This window comes from Colius striatus, chromosome 2 (genome assembly GCF_028858725.1).
Source record: "Colius striatus isolate bColStr4 chromosome 2, bColStr4.1.hap1, whole genome shotgun sequence".
Classification (NCBI taxonomy): Eukaryota; Metazoa; Chordata; class Aves; order Coliiformes; family Coliidae; genus Colius; species Colius striatus.
In genome coordinates, this window is record NC_084760.1 from 21,186,774 (window position 1) to 21,210,299 (window position 23,526).

Below are 23,526 nucleotides of genomic sequence, written 5' to 3' on the forward strand. Positions count from 1 at the left end.
AGGAAGAAAATTACTTCTGTTTCAGCCCAAACCCGGACAGTGCTTAAGCCTTAAAAGTTATGAGAAAACCAGTATTCTGTAAGAAACATACCTGGGTTCTTTTTAAACATCTGGTACCAAATCATTTATGGAAGAAGTCTGGGTATTAGTCAACACTTACCTTACTTGAGATTTTTCATTTGGATAAAGTTCTATTACAGGGCTCTTTAGGAGTCTTTAATATGTCTCATTAATAATTGCCATTTTGTTATTTTCCATTTAGTCTTATTCTGTTGTTATTTACTAGATTTCCAATACCATGACACACTTTAAGTGATACTGGATGACCCAATACAGATGACATATAAAAATTACTCATTACCCTGCACAAGGCTTGGTTAATTCCAATTATTAGATATTTAATCTACAGATTACATTCATAGCTTGATTCTTCTGGAGACAACTGCTTGCATCACATTTAGAAGGAAATAGGGCAAAACGTTTTCATATTGTCTTTCACCTTCAGCACTTTTATTAACACTCTATTAATATTCTCAAAATGTATGACAAAGCTGTGAGCTACCAGACTCTGCATGTACATGTGCAAACACACATCACACACATGCTCATCATCTCCCAGGATAACTTAAGCATAGCCACAATTAAGAAATACAGGGAGCATGTGAATGAATATAAAAAGAGGAACAAGGACTGCATTTTTGGCTTTAAGGTCTAAAGGATATTGATGCAGATAAAGGATATTGATGCAGATATTCAGACGCACCTGAGAACACCTGATTGATTTGTAAAGTTTTTAACAAGATTTAAAGATCTTAAACATTTTTTAAAAATACCTCAAGGAAGCTATTTTAGGTGTGTAGGATCTTTGCAAATTCAGTAAATAAATGCTGAATCCAGTCATCTTTGACATTAAGTGAAATATTTCAGTGGTCATTAGGTTGACTGCAAAGGTATCTCTTCTCTTTCTAAACATGCACATGCTTACCAAGAGGCTGTTGATGTCTCATTCTTGGACTGTTGTGTTTTATTGCTTTTCTCATAGCAAATAACTTCTCACTGATAAATTCTTCAGAAACAGGTTTGCTCAAAGACTTCATTTTCCTGCTGTTCTGCTAACTCCTGTGGCCTCCTCCCTTGCTGCCTGCTCCTGATTTCCTCTTGGCTGCTTTTACCTCTCCACCCTGCAGCTCATCTATTGCTCTGTAGCAGTTGCCTGTTTGTTCCACTACTTTTGCCCAGCTCCTAGGCAGCTTAGATTTTTTAAAGGATTTCTTAAAAGTATATTGCCATGAGTTTCACTAGGCAAGAGAGGCGATGTCTTTTCAACTTCAAAACTACTTTCTGTTGAAACACAGTGGTAACGTGTTAGGCATTAGATCTGAGATCTAAAATTATGACTGAATTGTCTTCTGAGTTACAGCTATTAAGCATAGTGCAAAAGAAACAGTTAATTGTGATAGTGTTAATAATTATTGACACATGTAAGTAAAAATACACAGAAATAAGCATAGCAGTAGAAATCCTCATTTAGAGCACCTTAACTGACTTCACTGTTAGCTATTACTCAGAGAGTTAACTCAGAGAGTTAACATCATTTGAATGGTCCCTTGTGGTGGCAGATCATGCTTATTTTGAGTGTAATTACATAAGTTTAAACCTGTGTGGTTGAAAATAGGATAACAACTATGTTATTTTTCTATACACATTTTCAAATCATTCTACATCTGTGGACAAAGCCCTCTAATATAGCAGGTTTTGTCTTGATAGGTAAGCTGATTCCATTCAGTTTTTATTTTGTCTGTATCAATTATCATTCCCAGGGCAAATGCTTATTTACTGAAAATGGGATGAGAGCTTAAACCAACCTGGATCTTTGATCTAAAGTGTTGGAAAAGGGTCAAAGTGAATCCTTTGTCCGTGGAGCGGAAGCTAACTTGCTACTAAATTGAAAGTGATTGAGATAAAATATTCTTCAACTGTTGCATCAAAGAAACAGAGCTGTAAAACTCTGTCTTGAGAAATGCCCAATATTTTTTTCCACTGCTATTTTACTATGATTTCTATTAACTGGGATTTTGTGTTCATTGATAAAATTATACTTCATGTATGCAGTGTAGCCTGAGAAATTACATTTTTAACTGTTCAGAAATTTTCCTTTTAAAATCCCAGTGTCCTCCATTATAAACCTAAGCTGCTAAAATGTGTTAGTAGTCTGAATTGTAGAAAAAAACCCCTTTTTATCTAAATGACCATAAATAGTAAATAACCATAAATCAGCTCTGATTTTATTATGATGATGGTGTTTGGCACAACTTAAACTGACCACGAATTATCTCACAGATGCATATTAATCAAACAGTAAATGCAGATGTTTCCTTTTCCTTCATTGCCACTGGAGTCACTCCTGAGAGTTGTATTGCGTAACATCCTACAGTGGCACATAAACAGTACATCTTTATATAGCAAGGGACTCCGTTATCCCTTTGTATTTATATATAACACTACACATAGATATTATCTTAATAGTTTGACAAAGCCAAGTATTCAAACATTAGGAAGCCCTGAAATTAAAGTTACATGTACAGCTTTAATTCATTTGATTATGCATCTGCATTGTCATACAGACTTTAATTGTATGATGGCATATGTTTCACAGGATGTACCCTGTATTCATTGTAGGATGGGAGTGCTCTTAAGATGACTCTAATGTGTAGGGGTTCTGCTGCAGAATTTGTAAAGCATTTAAATGAATATAACAGAGGATTGCAGGAAGAGAGGATCTCTGATGTCTTTAAAAGCAAGAAGTGCTGCCTTGGAGATTGAAGGGTGGGCACAAGGTCACTGTGAGCATGCTGAACAACTGGCTTAAAACATTTTTGTCTCCTATTTTCTAAGTGCCTGACTCAAAACATGTAGTTGGGTTTATAAAAGTTCTCAAACCGCCATTCACTACTGAACTCTGTGTGTGCTGTGGATAAGTATTGCTGATACCTGCTTCTAAGAACTTAAAAAAATCAGATCCCTGGTATCTCAATTTGACCTACACAACAAAACACACCTCCTGGTTTCAGTTTGCATCCTGTGTAATGGGAAACATCATTAGTATTTGTGAAGCAGTCAGATACCACTGTAGTGAGGAGCATCACAAAACAGTCTGTAAAATAATAATTTCTTCTTCACAACAGCATTTGAGTAGCATGAAATGTGTTAAGTTCTGGGGCTGCCCATTGAACAGAGGATGACAAAACAAAATGTTGAACAACTATTTATGGAATGAGTTATTGCCATAATTTGCACTAAGAGCAAGACATTGGGGATCTACGATTATATGATCACATCACTATGGCTGTGTGATGAAGTACAAATAACAAGGCTGATCTAAGCTGGCATGGTGAAGCTTGACTCTGGGACTTGGTAACATTTTAGTGCTTGACTTTGCAACCTTTAAGAAGAGTATTTTAACAAGAACTTTGTGTTTAATTTCCTACAAAAAAAAAAAAGTACATTTGAAATCAAAGCTTCATCATGTGACTCATCTGCAGGTCTTGACAACTGAACACAGAAAATCCTGTTATTGGCTTTCAGGAAGAAACAGATGATATTTGTATTCCTCCATACAAATTGGTAACCGGGGGGAAGAGGTAGTTTTTTCCAGAAGAACTCTTAGATATTTGCCAATGGCCAAAGTTGGCTGAAATTTCCATTTTCTATCAGGCTCCTCAGGGACATGTGCTTTCTTGTGCTCATTCTTCCCAGATGTGGCTCCTTCCGCCCTATCTCCTCAAGCCTGTTCTGGACCTGTCTCTACCCCACTAGTCTCCCTCCTCACTGCCCAGTCCTCACTCCTCTGCAGCACTCAACCCTTCTCCTCGTGATTTTGTCAGCCCTTATATTGCTCCTTCATGTCACACCCCTTGCACGGCCCCTCCCACTCAATCATCTTGTTTCTCTGAGGCCCTCATTCAACCAGTCTATTTTATTTCTGTGTCTTTCTGTGCCCTCTGGTTGCATACTCTGTGTGTACTCTCCTTGTCTCTTTTCTCAGAGACCTCCTTTTCACATACAGTTTCTACTCTCCTTGTTCCAAGCCTTTTGCTGAGGCAACACCAGTTTTATCACAGCATGTTAAATCCTTAGCTCTCTCCTGATCTTTTCTCTCCAGCATTAATGGTTACTAGTCTCTGCCGTTACCTTGCAGGTTCATTCCTCTTTTAGTCTTTATGTGTCTGTTGCTCCCTCCAGTGCTTTTCAGCCGCAGCTCCCAGACTCTGCAGGTCTCTGTGTTTGTCCCAGGCTGTCAGTCCCAGTGCATTTCTCCAGCCCTTTCCTCCGGTGCGCCAGTTCCGGTGTTTGTCCTCTCTACATTCAGATCCTACGGCTTCTTCCTCTTGCTGGCTAAGCATGGCTGAGTGAGTCACAGAGACCATAAAAGAAATGGTCTCCTGCCTGTCAGGTCTTGTGCCTGCCCTCCCTGGCTCTCCGTGCTTCTTGCCTGCACTGCCATCAGCCCACATCACAGCAGGTATTATTAGATGGAAAGATTAGTTCTGCCTCCATATCTCCGAGCTGGAAGGATCCTGCTCAGCTCCTCGTCAGGGATTATAGGTGTCCTGAAAGCAGAGGTAAGAGCTGCCAGGGTGGAATTTGGTTGGTTGGTCTGGAGTGGTAGGGTATTGGTCTGGCAGTTGTAAGACCCCAGAGAGTCTTCAGAGGCTTTGTTTAGTGGGTGCCAATCTGAAGAGATTTTAGTTGATAAATTAAAACATGGCCTTGTTAAAAATAAAAATAAAAAAAATTCTGGGCCCTAGAAATAGTTAAATCAGATGATTTAACTTTTCAAAGAAGGACTAGCAGATGAGGTGAGATTAAAAGAAGCTGACTTGTTCAGCAAAAACAAGAAGGCTTGAGAGAAGGTACAATGCAGGCTATGAATGTACAGGGAAGCAAAAAAGGTATTTATGGAAATTAACATTGTTTTCCCAAAAATCAAAAGACCATGAATAAGATTCAGGTGGCACCTAGAAGAAGACTACTTGTAATTAAGAGAACAATAGGTTCTGAAGCAACTTTCTCTTCTGAGCAGTGAGATCAAACCCAAACTTTAGAAGCTTTACTTTATATTCCCTGACGCCAGAGATAGCAGATGATATCTATATCTCAAAGACTTACCACTGACAAATGTAGACAGATTTTTAAGGATGGCAAAAGGCCTGCATATAGCTTAAAGGATATTAATATTTGAAGTATCCATCCCAAAGCCTGGAGTCTTCTCAAAAGAGAACACTGGGATTTTTTTCTTTTAGTGTTGACAGATAACTACTGGATACTTTCATCATCTTGGTCTCAGGCTTCTCAGTCAAGAAAATACAAGCTCAGGCAGGAGTATTTTCAACTAAATGTAAGATAAAGCAACTTAAAATAGATTTTACAAGATGAAACCATCTGATAACAGAGTATTACTAGTGTTGTACAGTTGTAAGAACCTGTATTTTATTGATTGATTGCTGAATCAAGTCCTGAAACTTTGTTTTAAAACATGGCATTGAATCAGTTTGAAAAGAACAAATGAATGTTTAATTCCGTAAGGAGGGAGACTTCTTAGTCAGGACTGTTAACAGCTGTTAATAAAAGCAGGATATCAATACAACTGTTTTAGAATTTCATTATATCACTTAAAAAATTCTTCTAAGTCTTCCTGGGGTTTTTTTTTTCTATTTTTCTTGAAAACAATCTGTGCCCATCAGAGATCCAAAAACTACTTATAACTTTAATTTTCTCTTTATTGTCCAGGGCATTTTTATACTGTGATCTACCTTTAATGTTAGGAGTAATCTGGTTTGCTATGGAAACATATATATATAGAGCACAATCTACAATGAGAAGTTTAAAAGGCTGAGGAAAATTATTTGAAGCTAGATGATGTCTTATTCCAGACTCTTCCTTTCTTACATGGTGTAGTAAACACACCTCTGTGTACCCTCCTCAAACCTTAGTTGTTCTGTCACATCATTCTCTTTTGTGTCTGGCAGACTAAGGAGATCCGAATGGATGCAAGATAGCTGCAATGAAAAATTAAGACAAAATTTATTTCTAGGTAATGTGAAGTCTTTTTTGCAACAGGTATATACAGCAGTCTTTTAGGGTATATGCATTTCTTTTACAGAAATAATTTGCAGTTTTGAGACCATGAAATCCCTCCATTTTATTTATTAATATATATCAAACATTAATTTTTAAACAAGATAATTATAATGGAAGTAGCACTTACATCTTGCTGATGGTTTTAGCATAAAACTCAACTAAAATACCTATTTCACATGCTGTTGTTTGCCAGATACTGAAAGCACAAAATATTATCTTTGCATTTGAAATACCCTCAATACTTTTCTGTTGGCTTCTATAATTTAGATAAGCTATTTCAAGATCAAATCCTGCAATTCATATTGAAAAACTAGAGGAAATAGGTGAGGAATAAAGGAATGGATTAAATATGTCACAGGGCTGTCATGTTGATGATATGACTAATTTTCAAGTGATATTCTGAGAGAAACCACATGTTTGTTACCATAATTTTACTAAGCTTTCAGGAGAACTGATGGCTTTGGCGCAACATGGCTAGGTTAGGCTGAATGTTATTTGGCCCTGCTTATATACAGGTCTTAATTACCTGAATGAAGTATGCCTTGCTTTTCAACATATTCATATGTAAAATCAAAACCCAGCAAGCAGGTTTTCCATGCACAGCAACATAATTTATTTTTCTCTTACAATGGCTCTCTTCCTTGATGGAAGTTGCTGAGATCTGTGGAGATTATCTTGTCAGTATCTGATCCCTGAGCTCGTTTCACAATTAACAGTTACCAAGGTTGAGACTCTTTAAACTTTTTGCTCCTGAAAGAGGTTACCAATAACCGAAGTAAATGAAAACAGAAACTCTACTTCTTGTAGTGTAATATTCATGGATTTCTTTTTTAGCCACTAGAAGATAGTATCATTTCAGACCAATAAGTACTTGAAATTTGGCATATCTCTGCAGAATTGGTACACAAGCTGTTCTGTTGCCTCTGTTGCATGTCTGCTTCAGTATTTAAACCAATTACTCCTAAAGCAGAATGTGTAAGCTGTCATCAGAGCAGGGATCAGAACCCGTTACTTCCTTTTCCCCAGAGAGCTTTGCGGCTCCAACACAGAGCACTACAGTCCCCCTTCTTCTTTCTCACTCCACACCAAGAAATCTTTAACTTTTTTTTTTTTTTTAAGCCTGTACCACTTCCACAATCAGGAGGGTTGAAACTTCTTAAAACAATAAGGAAAAGGCAACTTCTTCACTTCTCTTATGGTTCAAAAGAAACTAATGCTGTCTGCTGTTATGAAAGGATGACTGAGGACCAACTTCAGGAGAAGGTCTGGGGTTTTCTTATGTTTCTAAAGAATGAGTTGCTGCATCATCCTGGGTGACTAGGTTCTTCTGACTACTTAGTTCCAACCAAAATCTCAGTTTTGCACCACATCGTATTTAGATGTGTAAGTATCCAGTCAACATAGCTTAATGTTACAAAACTATACTGCAATGTCCGAGCATGTACATGGAACTAGCCCTTCATCCATTTTTAATTTCATGTCCTCAAATAACCTATTTATTTTCATGAAAAGCACCTTTGTAAGGTAGAGATTGCATCCACAAAAGATCCTATCTCCTTTGGAAAGCCCATGAAAGCATCAGAATTTCCTTTTATAAATACAAATTCACAGTCCGAAAATGCATGTTATCTCCATCTTCTCCTACCTTCAGAATGGGAGAATGTAAATTCTCTCTACAAAGCAGTAGTTTTCCTTGATGTCCAAAAAGCCTAGCTATTTGCAAAGGTAGTTTATAACATAGAGTCAGATACTTGATGCTCAGGAGCTTCAGATGTAGTGTATTTGCCTTTCAGCTTTCTGCTTATTGCTTTAAAACATTAAATACAAGCCCAGAAACTCTGTAGTTATGTTTGTATACATAACATCTGTACTCTCCACCTCTCACGTTACAGCCCGAGATCTTCCAGGCGCCTACAACAGATGTGCTCTTAAAGGACTGGCACAGAACCAGAGAAAATGGTGGATTATTTTCCAACTTTAGCATAGTTGGTTTTACATTGTCCTTGTTTATACTTTCATTTGTGCGCCTGTTTTGAATTTTGGTCATTTCTGACAACATGCAGTCCCAAGGGACTCGAATAGCCTGATTACATACATTGGATGTTTTGTATTCTGCATTGCATGATCATCTAATCAGGTTAAAGTGGTAAAGATTTACTAATGGGAACATTCAGTTGCCCTAGATTTTGTCTTAAATTTATTAAGTTGCTTTACTTTAAAAGTTGATCTGCTTTAAATATCATTAAATCTGAGGTGTTAAAGGACAAAAATAGCCTATTACGTTCAACTGATATTCTAAATTATGAGGAATTTTGTTGAAACACTCAGTAAAACCATGATTGCCTACAATTTATATTCACATTTACGCATTGGCTACAATTAACAGAATGAAAGGAAAAAAAAGTATTCCAGGAATTCTGAGATAGTTTAGTACAAGTGAAATATACACAACTCAGAGCTAAATAAAAAAAATAGACTTCAGTCAATGGTGACCTGTACTTTCCAACAGCTTCCAAAAAACAGGAAGGTTTCTACTGCAGTAGAAAATCTTTTTAAAGATAACATGTGAAAGTACAAGCTATTTGATTAGAATTCAGTTGGCCAGCACAATCTTTGTTGTGTCATACATTTAGGGAACTTTTGCAATATGAAAATAATTCAGTATCAACCTCTTGGCAACTTTCACCAGCTGGATTGCATGACCCACCGAGTTTAAAACCTGACCTTTGCTAATGCTTCTGCCTTAAGGAATGACTGTGCAAAACCCACTGGTGCTCTTGAGGGCATCAAATCTTATTTAGGGGTGGTTTATCTGATAGATGGTGTTGTGTGTTACCTTATATTGTTTTCCAGTGATGCTGTCTTCCACCTAGTTTCTGGCTGATGTTCTGCAGTGTCTCACCTATAGCAAACAGTCCTCTTTTCCTCCTTAAAGGAAATCATGCCTTGATACTTGGCAAAATCTCCCTTACAAGAAGTATACTGAACACTTACTTGAAATCATCCCCATTACTGGAAAACGTCTTGCTTTTATAGCTCTGCAACAAGCCTGATTCTCAGGCGGCTGCTGCAAATCATCTGATTACAGAGATAGCCAGAGATACTGGCAGAAATTAGTTTTCTCCCAAATGCATGTCCTGAGCACCGTGGCTCCCGAGATGCAGTGAGTCCTCCCTGTGCAGTTTGCACCCCCCTGCGGTAACTGAAGGTGAAACGATGCATTAAGTTTCATTCTGTACATTAAACACAGACAAACCCTGCTTAGATTTGGTTATCTAGGGCCAACAGGCTTCAGGGCATGAGCTGTTATATGCATAACTGCTATGCAAATACAACAGCTCCTGCTGATCAACAACAGAGGCTACAGATAAGTCTGTAGGTTAACAAGCAGAAGGAATATACAATTGGAGGCACAGAATAAGGGTCAAGCCCCGACCCTTGCTAAGTCCCAGAGTAGGCTAAGTAAAAATGTGTCTGATCAATATTTTAGTGGATATAAAAGACAATTCATTCATGTAACCAAAAAAAAGTGTTGTGATTTATTAACAGCTATGTTTTTACTTGCATGTAGCAATGTGCTTTACAGAAAAACAACAGAAGCACCTTAAATATTTTGCTTTTGACAGTATATAACTGTGGTTTTTTCATATGCTGTCCTACTTGGCCAGGAACCCTTTGCAGAATAGTACAGATGTTCTGCATTATTTTCTATGTTTTAAACTGGTTAATATCTTGCTGTAATCAGGGAATGCTTATTTGGCACTTACAGCTATGGCATGCAAAATGGGTTTGCTAGAAACAAACAATCCAGTGGGATGAACAGTAAGCGTGTTGCGAACAGTAGCTGTGTAAAAGGAGAACAGTAGACTTTTTATCAAAGCTATTAATTTACTCAAGCAAAACAGTTGTTCAGTTCCCTATAAACGTCTTATGAATAGCAAAGTTGAGAGTCTTGAAAATACGTATGTGTTCAGGAGCTCTGTATACACTGCTTAGGAGTGTCTCCATGCTGAAGAAAAAAGTGGACTGTAATCAAGTTGGAAGTTGGCATTTTTCAGATATTAATTTCTTAGATGTTGCTATTATGGAAAACTTCTTTCTGAGCTTCCTACCTTGTTCTGAAAATGGGATGATTCCTGAAGAGATCACAGAATCTTAGGGGTTGGAAGGGACCTCAAAAGATCATCTAATCCAATTCCATCCCCCTGCCAGAGCAGGGCCACCTAGGGTAGGTCACACAGGAACTCGTCAAGGTGAGTTTTGAATGTCCCCAGAGAAGGAGACTCCACAACCCATCTGGGCAGCTTGTCCCAGTGCTCCATCGCCTTCACAGTGAAGAAATTCTTCCTTGTATTTCTTTGGAACCTCTTATGTTCCAGTTTATGCCCATTGCCCCTTCTCCTACCATTGGCCACCATTGAGAACAGCCTGGCTCCATCCTCCTGACACTCACCCTTTATGTATTTGTAAATATGAATGAGGTCACCCCTCAGTCTCTTCTTCTCCAAGCTAAAGACCCCCAGCTCCCTCAGCCCTTCCTCATAAGGAAGATGCTCCACTGCCTTAATCATCTGGGTGGCCCTGCACTGAACTCTCTCCAGCAGCAACCTGTCCTTCTTGAACTGAGGGGCAAGACAGAGATAGTAAGCTAAGATGGGTTTTGTTAATGTGTACATTAAGTAAGGTAGAAGAACAATTTAAAAGAGGATAGCTAGTCATAATACCATCGAGCCAAAGATTGCTCTACCATTGCCCATTCAGTTTGATTTCTCAAAAATACAGGAGTAGGGGCTTCTCATATAGCTTATCTTCCAGTATCACAGCACAGCTGACCAGAAGGACAGTCTCCTTTCCCCTAAAACTGACATCTCAATGGAGTATGGAGAATAAGTTCAATGGTGTATTTAGAATGATCACTCAAAAGTTTCCAAGGGAAGGAGGAAGTATAGAAGGAGTTATTATAAAAAATAAGAACAGACTATTAATAGGCCTCTTGAGAAAAGGAAATCCTACTGTATAAAAACTATAGCATACTTTCAGAGATAAACCTGAGAGCTGAGAGATTGTTCTTCAAAGCTTCAATTACAACTGCTAGTGTACTTTGTCCTGGCACGTTCCAAGCCGCTACATAAATACTATCAACCTATCTCACAACACTGTGTGTCTGAGCCCTTTCTATTTTCATATTATGAACTAGAAGTGAAGAAGGTAAACAAATTGAAAAACAAAATCTGTCTCCATGGGTCTGTGCGATCCAAAGATACTGAAGGCTTCTGAGCAGCGAATAGAAAAGACAGTCCTGAAGCAGGATGTTCAGAGCTGGGATTAAAGGGAACACTTTCTCTTATATGGTGAAATCTGGAGTTAAGGACGAGCCACAAGAAACTTAATCCCCTACTAAGTACATCAGGGGCCTCATTAGCCCCACCTGGTACAGTAAAGTGCTCTTCAGCAAGCTGTGTGCTTCCAGCTCCCATCAGGAAGCCTCCTGTATGTGACTGTCCTGCTTTATGAGATCCTATAGAGAATTTTAGCTTATTTCTAAGCTGGAAGCAAAATATTGCCAGCCCTAGAACTAATTACAAAGGCAATCAGAGCTGGGATCAGACATCTCATGTTTTTCCACGTTTACCTCTTGCTCTGTCCACATTACAATACAGCAAACATGAATTCAGTTAATTGGTATTATGTTTTCATTCCCTCCCTCTCTCCCCTTTTTGAACTTCGCCATAAAGTACTGTAGGATAAAAGAGGATTGGGATAGAAGTGAAGGACGTCAGGAGGAGCAACCACTAGTAAAAGATCTCCTCTTGTTTAGTAGATTATTTAATTGTGTCATTGTCAGTTTTATTCCTAGCAAAGGCTGCATCAGATTGTAATTCTGGATTACACAGGTTTTGAGTTTTAAAGTGGGTAAAATACTCCCCCATGTAAATATAGCGATTCACTTGTCTACTCCAACAGAGAAATGAAAGTAAGAACTTTCAGACAGCAACAATAAACATTACCAGATCTCAGCCACAATACAAATTTCTACTGTAAAGGTGCATTTTAAGCCCCTCAAAAAAAAAAGAAAAACGGTTACAGACAAGCCTAAAGTAATAGCTGGTTTAGAATAAAAAAAAAATGGAATCTAGATGGGCTGAACAAGGGCTGTCTCTGCATAACAAAGTGTACTGCACTTCTCCAAGCTGACAATAGCAAGCCCCCTAAAAATTCACTTCATACCTGGACCAGCATCAGGTTACACTTTTGAAAATCTGTCACAGTAGCTCCCGCATGAAATCACAAATCAGACCCATCATTTTCTAGCTGAGTGCCTTGGAGAAACCACAAGTCTCTCCAATCAGAAAATGCAGAGGAGAAGCAGCAGCTGTCGTGTCCTGGTCACCTGTGTTTATGATGTTGCATCCGAAATTCTCAACATGGTATTGAATTGTTACCATCCTGACATCTCTGTTTCCCTCTTCATCTGCAACAGGGATGCTAGAAATGGCAGCAGCCCTATCCCTGCACTGCATCAGTGCTTATTTACATTTCTGGAAGCACTCTTTTTCTGGGAAGCCTGAACGTGCATACGGTCTGTAAACCGGGGTCAGCCGTTTGTTTGCCGAAGCTGTGTGACAATGTGTGACTGAAAGCCGCCTGTTGTGCTCCGCTACCAAAAGGGGCTGCTCAGAGAAATCATATGCCCTCCAACCTCCCTCCTTTCCCTCCGGCCGTGCAGGGCTGCCCTGGGGAACGTGGGGCAGAAGATGACAAAGAGCCGGCCGCCCGGCGTGGGCTGGTGCGGGCGTGGGTCTTCCAAGAGACAGACAGTTGTACAAGAAGGGTTTGAACAGCAGCTCAGTGACGGCAAATCTTCCCCTCGCCCTGGCGGGGGAGCCAAACGCTACCGATTTTGTAGCCCGGAAGGTTTTTTTTTTTTCGGTTGTTGTTGATGCTGGGTTTATTGTTGGGGAAGTGGGAGGCTCATTCGGGAGCTGGTTGCCCAGCTGCAGGCCACGGCGCTCTCCGTACATCCCTCCAAATGCATTCCCACTGGCCTTTTTTTTGAGGATCGCTCTCGGCGGTCCGCACAGACACCCCTCTTCTTACCCCCCCCAATTCACGGCAATGGTGAGCAGCATCCCTCTCCTCTCCCCTCCCTTTCCAGGGCGATGCTTTTCCACGGCACGCGGGGCGGGTTCTCCCCGGTGCTACCGGCGGCCCCACGTCCCGAGCAGCTCCCCACGCACCCTCCTTGTCTGTCTCCCCGTGCAGAGCTCCGGCAACGCGTCCTACCGATGCTCCATGTCGTCCTCCGCCGATTTCTCCGACGAGGAGGACTTCAGCCAGAGGTCGGGGACGGTGTCGCCGGCGCCGGGGGACACGCTGCCCTGGAACCTACCCAAACATGAGCGGTCCAAGCGGAAGATCCAGGGCGGCTCCGTGCTTGACCCCGCCGAGAGGGCCGTGCTGCGCATCGCCGGTAAGGCGCGGCCGGGGTCTGACGGGGAGAGGGTGCGCGGGGGGCAGAGGGACCCCCGTCCCTCGTTTTTCCCAAGGCGCCCCCCTTTTCCTCCTCCGGGGAGTGACTAAGCTCATTGGGCGCGTTTTGCGGCTGGGCGAAATGATGCGTGTGGGAAAGGGAACCGAGGGAGATAGTCGCAGGTGCGCCCATTAAACTTTCATGCGAGAACGCATTAGCGACGTGCGGGCCACCGCTGCGGCGTTAGCCTTGTCTGAAGTGCCGGCGTTTCTGAAGTGAGGCCGAAGGGGCTCCCCGCCTTCGCGGGAGAGCGGTGCTGGGCCGCCCGCGGCGTTGGGGGAGGCCGCGGCGGAGGCGGCGGGTGCTGCTCCGCGGGATGCGGGGCAGGCGCCGCTCTGTGTCCGTGCGGGCCTGGGGCTGCGCTCGGGGGACTTTTGGGCCGGCCCGGTGCGCCAGAGACGCGGGCGTACGCTAGACTGCGGCCCGGCTGCAAGTGATGTCGAAAATAGGGCGGAGGTCTGCTTCTCCCCGGCGAACGCTGGAAACCGCCTGTAAATGAATCTCAAGAAGACGCGGCGGTCCGTAGTGCTCGCCGAGGACGCCGCTGTCTACCCCCCCCGCCCTTTTGTGTGTCTATTTCTGTGGGTCTTCTCCCGGGACACCATTTCCCAGGATAAGGCATCATAACGGCGCTATCGAGGAGGGCGGATAACGCGGTGGCAGAGAGTGCTCTGCAGCGCCGAGCTCTCGCCAGCCGCTAAATGCAGCCAAGGGGCGGGGGTGGGGGGGCGGTAATGTGCGGATGCAGCCGGCCCGGCCCGGCCACCTGCGCAACTCGCCGCCGGCCCCCGAGGACAGGGTGCATGGTGCGGCGGGCCGAGTAGGGGGAACCGGCCGGGGGCGGGCCTGGCGGTGGGGTCAGGGCTGGGAGGCGGTGGCGGCCTGCAGAGCGCAGGCGCCGGAGGGACGCGGCCGGGGGCGGGTGAGTGGCGGTGACACCTGCGGCGGGGCCGGGGCTAGGGCCGCACCTGCCTTGCCCCACCGCTGAGGTAGTGGGGGTTCCGCACCAGCTGGTTGTCAGCAGCGGAAGGCTGCCCGCGGGGCTCGGCCGTGTCCGCCGTACTGCAGTCTTCCAGCGCCGCAGGGTGGTGATGCCCTCATGGGCTCCTCGCCCCGGGAGGTGGACAAGAGGCAGGTCGGAGCCCGAGCCGCGGCGGCAGAAGCAGCTGGGCTCGCAGGCGGCGCTTCGAGATGCGGCTCGAGCCGCAGGGCTGCGGTGGGGAGGCAGCAGACACCGCCGCGCTGGGGCCGTCCTCCTCCGCGCTCCGAGGGGCGGCTACCGAAACCCGAGCGGCCGGCGGGGGCGTTTCCTCGGCCCGGCTGACAGAGCCCGCCCCCCCGCCGTCCCTCCCGCTGGCCCTTGGGTTGTCTCTGTTGCCGTCCCCGAGGCTTCTGGCTGCCCGGCGCCGCGCAGGGGAGCGGGCAGGGCTAGCCTCCGGCCATGGCTGGATACCTCTCCCCCGGCGCCTACTTCTACGCCGAGGAGCAGGAATACCTACAAGCCTACGAAGATGTCTTGGAGAGATACAAAGGTAGGACCGCTGTGGCCGCGGCGGGGCCACCGCACCCGCCAGGGCCGCCGTCTGCCCCGCGGGGCGTGGCGGCTGACGGTGCGGGAGGCTGCGGGGGGCGCTGGCTGGGCCGCGGTGGGCACCAGGTGCGCCCGTCCGCGCTGCCGACGGCCGGTGGCCCCGAGCCCTTGCGTGGGGGCCGTCTGCGGGACGGGCGCCGGCGGCTGCTGCGGCAAACGAAAATACCGTTTATCCCTCAACGGTGGGCAAAAGGCACTCTCCGGTCTTTCAAAGTGTCTTTTTCAAGTGAGATACAGGCGCGCTGATTTACGTATTGACGCGCGTTTGTATTTAAAGCTTCGGTTTATTTTGACCCTTCGATTTTGGTTTTTTGTCATCGGACAGAGAATGACGGTAGTTTGCATAGCTCCTGAGTTTTTTCATCGAACACAGAAAAATACAGGAAAGGGGATTTGTCCATAATAAAGATGGTTGCGTCTAAATTTGTATTGCTAGAAATGTAAATTACGTTGCTTTCTTGAATTAATAGAGATGGAAGAGATGGTTTGAGAGACATGATTCATTATATGTCTTTTTAGTATATTCGCTAGTACTAAATCTGAAAATATCAAAAGTGTTACAGGTCTGATCTTATTTCAAGTAAAAAAGGGATAGAGTTAACTCTTCAGATGGAATCTTCGTCCCAGAAATAGTTTTTACAGCATATCCCAGCATATGCTGACATTTTCAGTGCTGAGTCCTTTTGTAATGTTTGGGTAAGAGATAGGTTAGCTTTTACATCTAAAATTTTTCAGCTGTGTGTTTCCAGTCAGTTCTAAAGGTTTTAGTCAAAGGCTTCCTACTGATGGGAGTGGCATGTTTTAAGATAGCTTGATTTGAAGATATCCATAGTTGATTTTTATTTAACCCAGGTTCTTAGTGGTAATGTTTGTGAAAATAAATCCTCTACAGATGGTTATTTTGACATGAGAGCTTGGCAGGTCTGACTGTACTTTATACCTGTATCACTCTTAATTTCGTGTGTCATTAATGGTATTGACTAATGACTCCTTTGTGTCTGTTGCCCATTGTGGCAATGCAGCTATGGAGCATGTACACTCTTTCTGTCCAGAACGGCATTAATGCATTTAGTTGAGAAATAACTAAGATTTGTAGTGGATTATCTTCAGAAGCACACCTTTGTTCAAAATGCTCCTATATTTTGGAGTCATCAACTGCTTTATATGTAGCTGAACTGTATTTTATGCAAAATTTTCAAGTGAGTAGATTGTTTACATTGTAAATAAAGCATTGAGAAAGCTTGCTTTCCTGTTCTGGTTCTAATCCAAAGCATTAATGTTCTTCTGCATTAGATTACCTTTGATTTGGTGCTGGAATCAGGTTTGATAAGATACAGTTTGTTTTCCTGCTTAATAACCTGGGAAAGAGAGTCCAAAATCTAAGTCATATCTCTATTAGAAATGAAACATAATTTGGGAGTATAGGGGTGACATTAGGTCGGTTTGTATGCTATTTTCAGTGACAGCCAAATCCTGACATTATTCAGAAGGATCCAGTTTCTTTTGGTATAGTTCTTAATATTGTATTCAGTATATTGATATGCTGTGGTTTGCTGCTTGAGATATATTTTATTCAGCCATAGGGAGCAAAGGTGAAGAATCAGACTTGTTTTAATTAAGATATATTGTAAACCTGGAAAACACATTATTTTTTAAAATGTGTTTCCAAGCTGGTCACGATTTCCCATCTGAGTCCCAGTGCTATGACTTCACTACAGCGATTGTTGTTCTGATGACTTGCTATGGGAGCTGATCTAATCAGAAAAGAATTGCTACAATATAGGCTTTGAAGAGGGAGTGCCATTTCTCTGGATTTCTCAGTTTTGTAAACACTGCCTTTAGTAATTTTCTTAATCAAATGCAAACCGTGTTGACTTTATATTATTAAGACAAGCTCCAATCCATAATGTTAATCCTATTAGTTGTGGGTTTTTTTTTTTTTTTGCTTTTTACAAGCTGCAGAATGCTCCCATATTCATCTAAGGCATTATCAGGGTGCCAGATTATCTATGCCCCAGCTGTTGAGTACTGTAACTAGCAGAGTCAGCTGTACAAAATTCATTGCCTATCTTGGAAGGCTTGGGATCGTATGATGCTGCATCATTAAGATGTTCAGGCAGTTTTGTTCAGGAAGAGAAAAAGCAGTCCTTTTTGAATGCTAAAAAGTGAAATTTTAGTTTTTATCCATTTCTGCAGCCAAAGTAGGCCATGGATCTTGAAGACTGTGCAGTATCAACTACCTTGTTGCTTTATTTGTATGTTTCCAAATTCTGCCTGTTGACCGTGTCTGACTATGACAGTAAATAATTAGACAACTGTTTGCTAAATCCGAGATGGCACGGAAGAGCTGTTTGCTGTGGGAGAAGAGTGTGTCATTTTCTGATTCCTGGTCAGCTCAGTTGCCAGCTGTTGTATTTTTTTTTTCTTGATTCATATAGTAATTAATTGGCAATATTTCTAAAGCATTTTGATGGAGGAGGGAAAAAAAGTAATTTTATCTCAAATGATTTGGAAATCATATTGAATCAAGCTACTTATTCAGGAAAAAATGCTTGTTAGCAGCACCTCTAGGAATTCAGAGGCAAAGCCTTTATTGTGGTAGTTGCAATGAAGTGTCTAGTACATTTTATCTGAAACGTTTTACCTGTTTCAAATTTTGTGACTGAATGGAAGGATGACAAGTTGTACAAGTATACCTTAGTATGTGTTAATGTAACTAACAATTCAACTTGATTTCAAAAACTATATTTGACTTTTCTAGGAGGTTGTAAAGAACTTAACCTACAAAGCAGCAAGACTAATTTTGTATCTTACCATTGCCTTGAGAACAAAAATTAACGAAGTTATTATTAGCTGCAGCCTTCTTGATAAATAAGAAAATATCTTTTAGTATTTAATATGCATTCGATTTTTGAAATAGGGCTTTATCAGATGATGTAGGTATACTGTTCAATACCAACATTATTTTAGTATTAAATATTTGGAGATCACCATTTTAAGCTGTAACTGCAGCACGTTCATTAGATTTACTGTAATAGAAATCTTCAGTAATACACCAAGAATCAAGACTTACATATGTGATCACTCTGAAATTGTGTAGTTCATTTCATGTAAAACTTTTTGTATTTTCAGTTCAGGTAGTAAACATTTCTTTAAATATCAATGTAAACCTTTTTTTCCTGTGAGATTTTGAGCAATTATGTAACAAAATTGCCAGCCTTTGACATCATTATTGAAATGGGCATGTCTTATAATGACTGCACTGTTTCTACCTCTGAAATAGATCTAATTCTAAGAGTTAAATATTGAATAGATCACAGTAATTAAAAACACTGTTGCAATCATATAGGGTTCTTTGGCCCATGTAGGCCTTTTAATGCTGTAGATTTTTGCTCTGAGGAGACAGTTCTATTTGAAAATTCAGATTGACATGACTGCTGATAAAAAATAACAGCCTTTCATTTCTGAGACTTGACTGAATTGTTCTCATTGATGGAAAGGTATCACGTAAATGTTTTCTTTGGATTGGATGACTGCAGCTTCCTTGAGATACTTTGAGCTCACTCTATAGCCTGTGTATCTGTAGGAAGGAGAGGCAAGTCTGGGACTGGGGACAGCAAAAATGGTGTTGGGTTGTTTAAACTTTGTTACATTCTGTTTTGTTAGTAACATTTCTTTCTTGCTTGGTAAAGATCTGTAATACTACATATTCAACTGAAGCACAGCAAACAGTTCTGTTTCTATATTCTGAGAACAAAGATGCTAGAGATGGAGGAGAGCAGCTAGCAGGTCATCTGATGCATTTTGTTGTTCGCATAGGGTTCAGAGGTAAAGGGAGTTTGTTCTAATGATTGAGAGCAGCATCAAGTAAAGCTGTGCTAACTTTGTATAGGTACAGTTTTTGAATATATAAATAAAGCTGCTGCTGCATTTTGGGAATTTGTACGCTTCTAAATGCATTTGGTATCAGACTTAGTACACAGATATCCTTATTCAGAGATTATTTCATAGAGCGAAGACAGGAGAGGCAGTTGCAGATGCTTCTGACTCTGAAATCTCTGGATTTCTGGATTGCCTTATTTGTGCTTTGAACATAGGGGCCTGAAATTTTGCTAATCTGGGCTCTTCTTGGATGAGAACTAATTAGAACTCCTGCTTCAGGGCTTCTGATTTTGAACTCAGAAATACTGGAGTGATTAGTTGATCGGATGCTTTTAATTTATATTCTGCTGTGGTGTAACAAAAACTGGTGGCATATAGGTGTTAGTTTTGTAGGGTGTATAAGAGATTTCCACCTTGAGTGGTTTTCCTCCACCTCTTTTCAGTTGCTGATAATATCTGGCTTTGGAATTGATCACTTCTTTGTTCAAATAGAAAAGGAATTTTTTTTCCTGAGTGGTGGAGGGGGTGTGTGGATTATCCAGCTGCACGTCACCTAATCCTTCCTTTGCTGCTGTGCAAGTCGTCAGTATGATGACACTGTCATTTCTCCTGTTCCTCACGTGTTTCCTACAGCAGGTTAGCCTTCTGGGAATGGAGAAATTTAGCTGACGAAGTGCTTTCAATTAGGGATAGAAACATAATGGCATTTGTGCTATGTGAAGTCAGACAAAATTAATGTACTCCTTGGGCCTTGTAATAATGTAAAACCTGCAGACTTACTGTTTCAGCTTTCCTTCTTCCTTAAGCTGAAGGTTCTGACTTTCAAATTGCTTGGAAAGGAGATTTTTTTTTTTTTTTTTTTTTTTTTTTTTAGGGCATTTCATCCTAAATATGAAACAGATCTTGCTGATTTGAGATGCTTGAGCACTTCACTTGAGCTAAGTTGAAGAGGTCTTAATTTTGTTGGAATAAAATAATGAAAACCTAAATGTTAGCCAATTCAGCAAGGTTTTGTCTGTATGAAAGCCTCAAGGTTTGGGCAGGAGTTTTTGAAGCTTAGTTTGATGGTATACATAAACTGCAGTTGTGCCTCCATGGCTTTGAAGATACCTATTTGGATGACTTAAGGCAGGCAGAATTTGGCCATCGGTTCAGATACCTTTGGTATGTGAATTGGAGCAGAGATGAAAGGTCTTTATCATTGCTTTTCCGGTACTTCCCAGTTCCCTTGCAGTCAGCAACATCTTTTAAATAGAGCTCACGAAAATATTCCGTAATTCCGTTTTTATGGCCAAAATCAGAAGCTGGTGAAATATAGGGGGGACAGGGAAGTGGAACAAACGTTGGTCATCGTTATATTAAAAAGTTTGTTTTGACTTAGTTTATATTCTTTTGGTTGAAGGGTTTATAATTGTTTGCTGTGATCTAGTTTGCTAGTCTCTAGTGGTAGTTTGCCCAAACCAGATAGCACATTCTTTTTTTTTTTTCCTTTATGCTGTTTAAAACGTGCCTTATTTGAGGAATTTATTCCACCATTTTGCTGGAACTTCAACATGTACTTGAAATTAAGTGCTGTGTAAAATAAAAATGAGTTTATTCACATGTTTGAAATTAAGTGCAAGTATTCTGTAAGTTCAGGCTTAAAAGAATAAAGTTCTGTAAATGTCAAATATGAATGCAGCTTATTGCTGCGTGCCTGAAATTTTTCATGTAAAACATCATTAAAGCTGTCTAATTTAACAAAGCCTCGATTTTCTGTAGTGGGTGAAAGTATTCTTGTACTGCATGCTTTCTGTCAAACCAGCTTTCAAACAGGTGAAACAATGCTTACAAAGACACTCAGTCTGAGGGTCAGCTACTGAAGGGCATGTTAGTGGCCAAATCTTACAATTTGATCTGTGTAGGCAGACTCCGGTGCTTTTGTGGGAATACACTAGCTTCAGAAATCCACCCCCACCAGCCTCTTCCCAAGATTGTGGCCCAAATAATAGCTTAGCCTATAATAAGGCGTGCTCCTGCTGAAATCAGTGATCCTTTAGGGCACTTGAATTTGACTGTAGCTGCATTAAAGTCAGGTCAGTGTGTTTCGAGATTTAATTGTGTTATACCTAATGAATACATTGTTTCATGTAATCTATCAACTTTTTGGATTTCATACTTTTTAAACAAACTGACAATAACTGCAAATAAATCTGTAAAGATGCCAGACAAATATGTTGAGAGTTAAATTCTGCACATTGCAATTACACAATTAGTGTGACTATTTCTGTAAGACAAGGAGGATTAGGCCTCTGATGGGCTTTTCAGTAGCATAGGCCAAAATCTGCTCTTGATTATAGCCACATGGCCCTTTTGAACTTGGTTTGCTCTTAAAAATATTTTCATTGTTCAGTTTCATAGTTTGTATGTGAAATTACAATATTTAATAATGTGTTCTACAATGTATGTAAATACAGATTTGCAATTAAGTGAGGTTCATAGCCTAATAGTGTTAGAAAACTAAATTAGTTTGGCCTGAGATTCAGGTATCCAGCTATCTGACAGCTATGACACTTTGCACCACTTGATCTAAAATTAGTAGAGCTCTTCCATACTAGGATTAGAGAGAAGTGTATATGTTTTAGTTCAGAAAAGGGGTAAAAGTCTGACCCTATATATATCTTTCAGAGGCACATTTCAGGTAATTTACAGATGAGACAACAGGTGAACAGACAAGTCTCAGGATGTCTCTTGCTGGACACTGAAATAGATATCCTGTCATCCTGCTTGGAGACTTTCCTTCTGCCTGATCAGGTTACAGTCTGAGTGTTCCTCATGTGACAAGGCCTTTTAGGCACTGTAGAAACAGCATTAGAAAACGTGTGTGGTCGTTTGAACAGACATTTACAGTAATGATGGTGATAAAGCATCTTGAGCAGCTCTAGCTAAAGAGCTTTTTTGAGAGAGGAATGGCACTTGTAAAGGTGTGGTTTTTAGTCAAACAGAACTTGAGTTAATTTTGGCAGGAGTCAGGAACTTAGCTATTGATGTTTATAAATATTTAATGCTTTAAATTACTTTGCCTTTAGATAAATTTTTAATCTGGAGATAGAGGGTTTACTTTACATCCTAGAAACTAGGAAGCAGCTTGCAGTTGTCTGGAGAAGCCACTACTATTTAGTTGAATATAACTTCTGAGAATAAGGTATTGTTGCTAAGGTAGCTCTGGTTTCAGGGGAGAACCTTTTCAAAAGCACACATAGCATTTTGATTGCTAGACCTAATGACTTTTGTTAGAAATGAGGTGCTTCAGTGCTGTTTGTACCTTGGAAATTCTTTCTCAGTGACTATACATTGTTCAGATCATAACCTGATTCTGGAAACCATATTGTAGTACCATATATTACAGATTAGCTCTGCATTTAAAACTCAATTTTTGAAAGTTTTAAATATGAAATCTCTGGAGAAAGCTCAACATAAATTTTAGAAAGCCGATTTCAGAATTAAAAAGGACATATATTTAAAACATACTGAAATTTTCTTTGTATTACAGAGCAAACATTTTTATTGAGCTTTATGACTTCTGTTCTCTCCCTTAAAATTTTAACAAAACAATTGCCGAAGAACATTTGTTGAGATTTTTGGGTAGGTTTTTGTTTTACTTTGCAAATATTTTTTCTTGACATCCAGTTTATGCTAGAGTTAGCAGCATTTGGCTTGGTATCTCTTTAAAGGAGAGAAGAACAGACACAGATGAGCTACAGGAAGAAAGCCAAAGTTGATTAGGTCCCTTGATGAAATTACCTTATAATTTTGCCGTGCTCAACAGGATCTTTTTCATTGTTCTATTTCGATTTTTAAAAATAGAGCTCTTGTTAATAAAGTCCATATACTTCTTGTGAGGCCAGATCTAGCCTACCTCTGAGAATATCAACCCAAATCCTGGTTTTCTGCTTGTTTCTGTTGTGAACTGTATAAAATGAAATAAAAATGATTAATGTAAGCATTATATGGCTCTACTTAAGCTGTACATTTATTTTTGCTTTCTCACAGATATATATTTCTTTCAGATCATATATTGTACTGAATCAGTCCAACATGCCCTTCAAAGTGGGTTTATGGTTGCACTGAGTACCCACCGGTCTAGTTTGGAGCATCCAGCATTCATAATCTATGTTAAAAACTAATTTGCTAAGATTACGTTAGTGTTCTAGAAACAAGACATGTTTACGCCTTGATATTTTTACTGTCATACTGAAGCATTTTTTGGTTTTGGATCCCGATAATACTCAAGAGAATTTGAAGAATGAAGTTTACACTTTGAGATTATCTGTGTCTGTAGTGGTTTGCAATTCAATACCAAATGTAAGGGTTTGATTAAATAACAGTAGAAGGTAGGGGA

The 23,526-nt window shown here is 41.0% G+C and overlaps 1 protein-coding gene across 17 annotated transcripts in view; it reads left to right on the forward strand.

Moving 5' to 3' along the window:
• DST (dystonin) overlaps nt 1–23,526 on the forward strand; it is a 308,980-nt gene that overhangs the window by 21,290 nt on the left and 264,164 nt on the right. For 9 of the 17 annotated variants that reach the window (XM_061989537.1, XM_061989540.1, XM_061989538.1 and 6 more), the window contains exons 1-2: nt 13,133–13,260; nt 13,405–13,612. In XM_061989537.1, the coding sequence (XP_061845521.1) occupies nt 13,258–13,260; nt 13,405–13,612 (211 nt within the window). In that variant the 5' untranslated portion in view covers nt 13,133–13,257. Of the gene's footprint in view, nt 1–13,132; nt 13,261–13,404; nt 13,613–14,579; nt 14,595–15,085; nt 15,205–23,526 lie in introns of those variants that run through there. The other 8 variants (XM_061989542.1, XM_061989549.1, XM_061989555.1 and 5 more) reach the window with 3 other exon arrangements.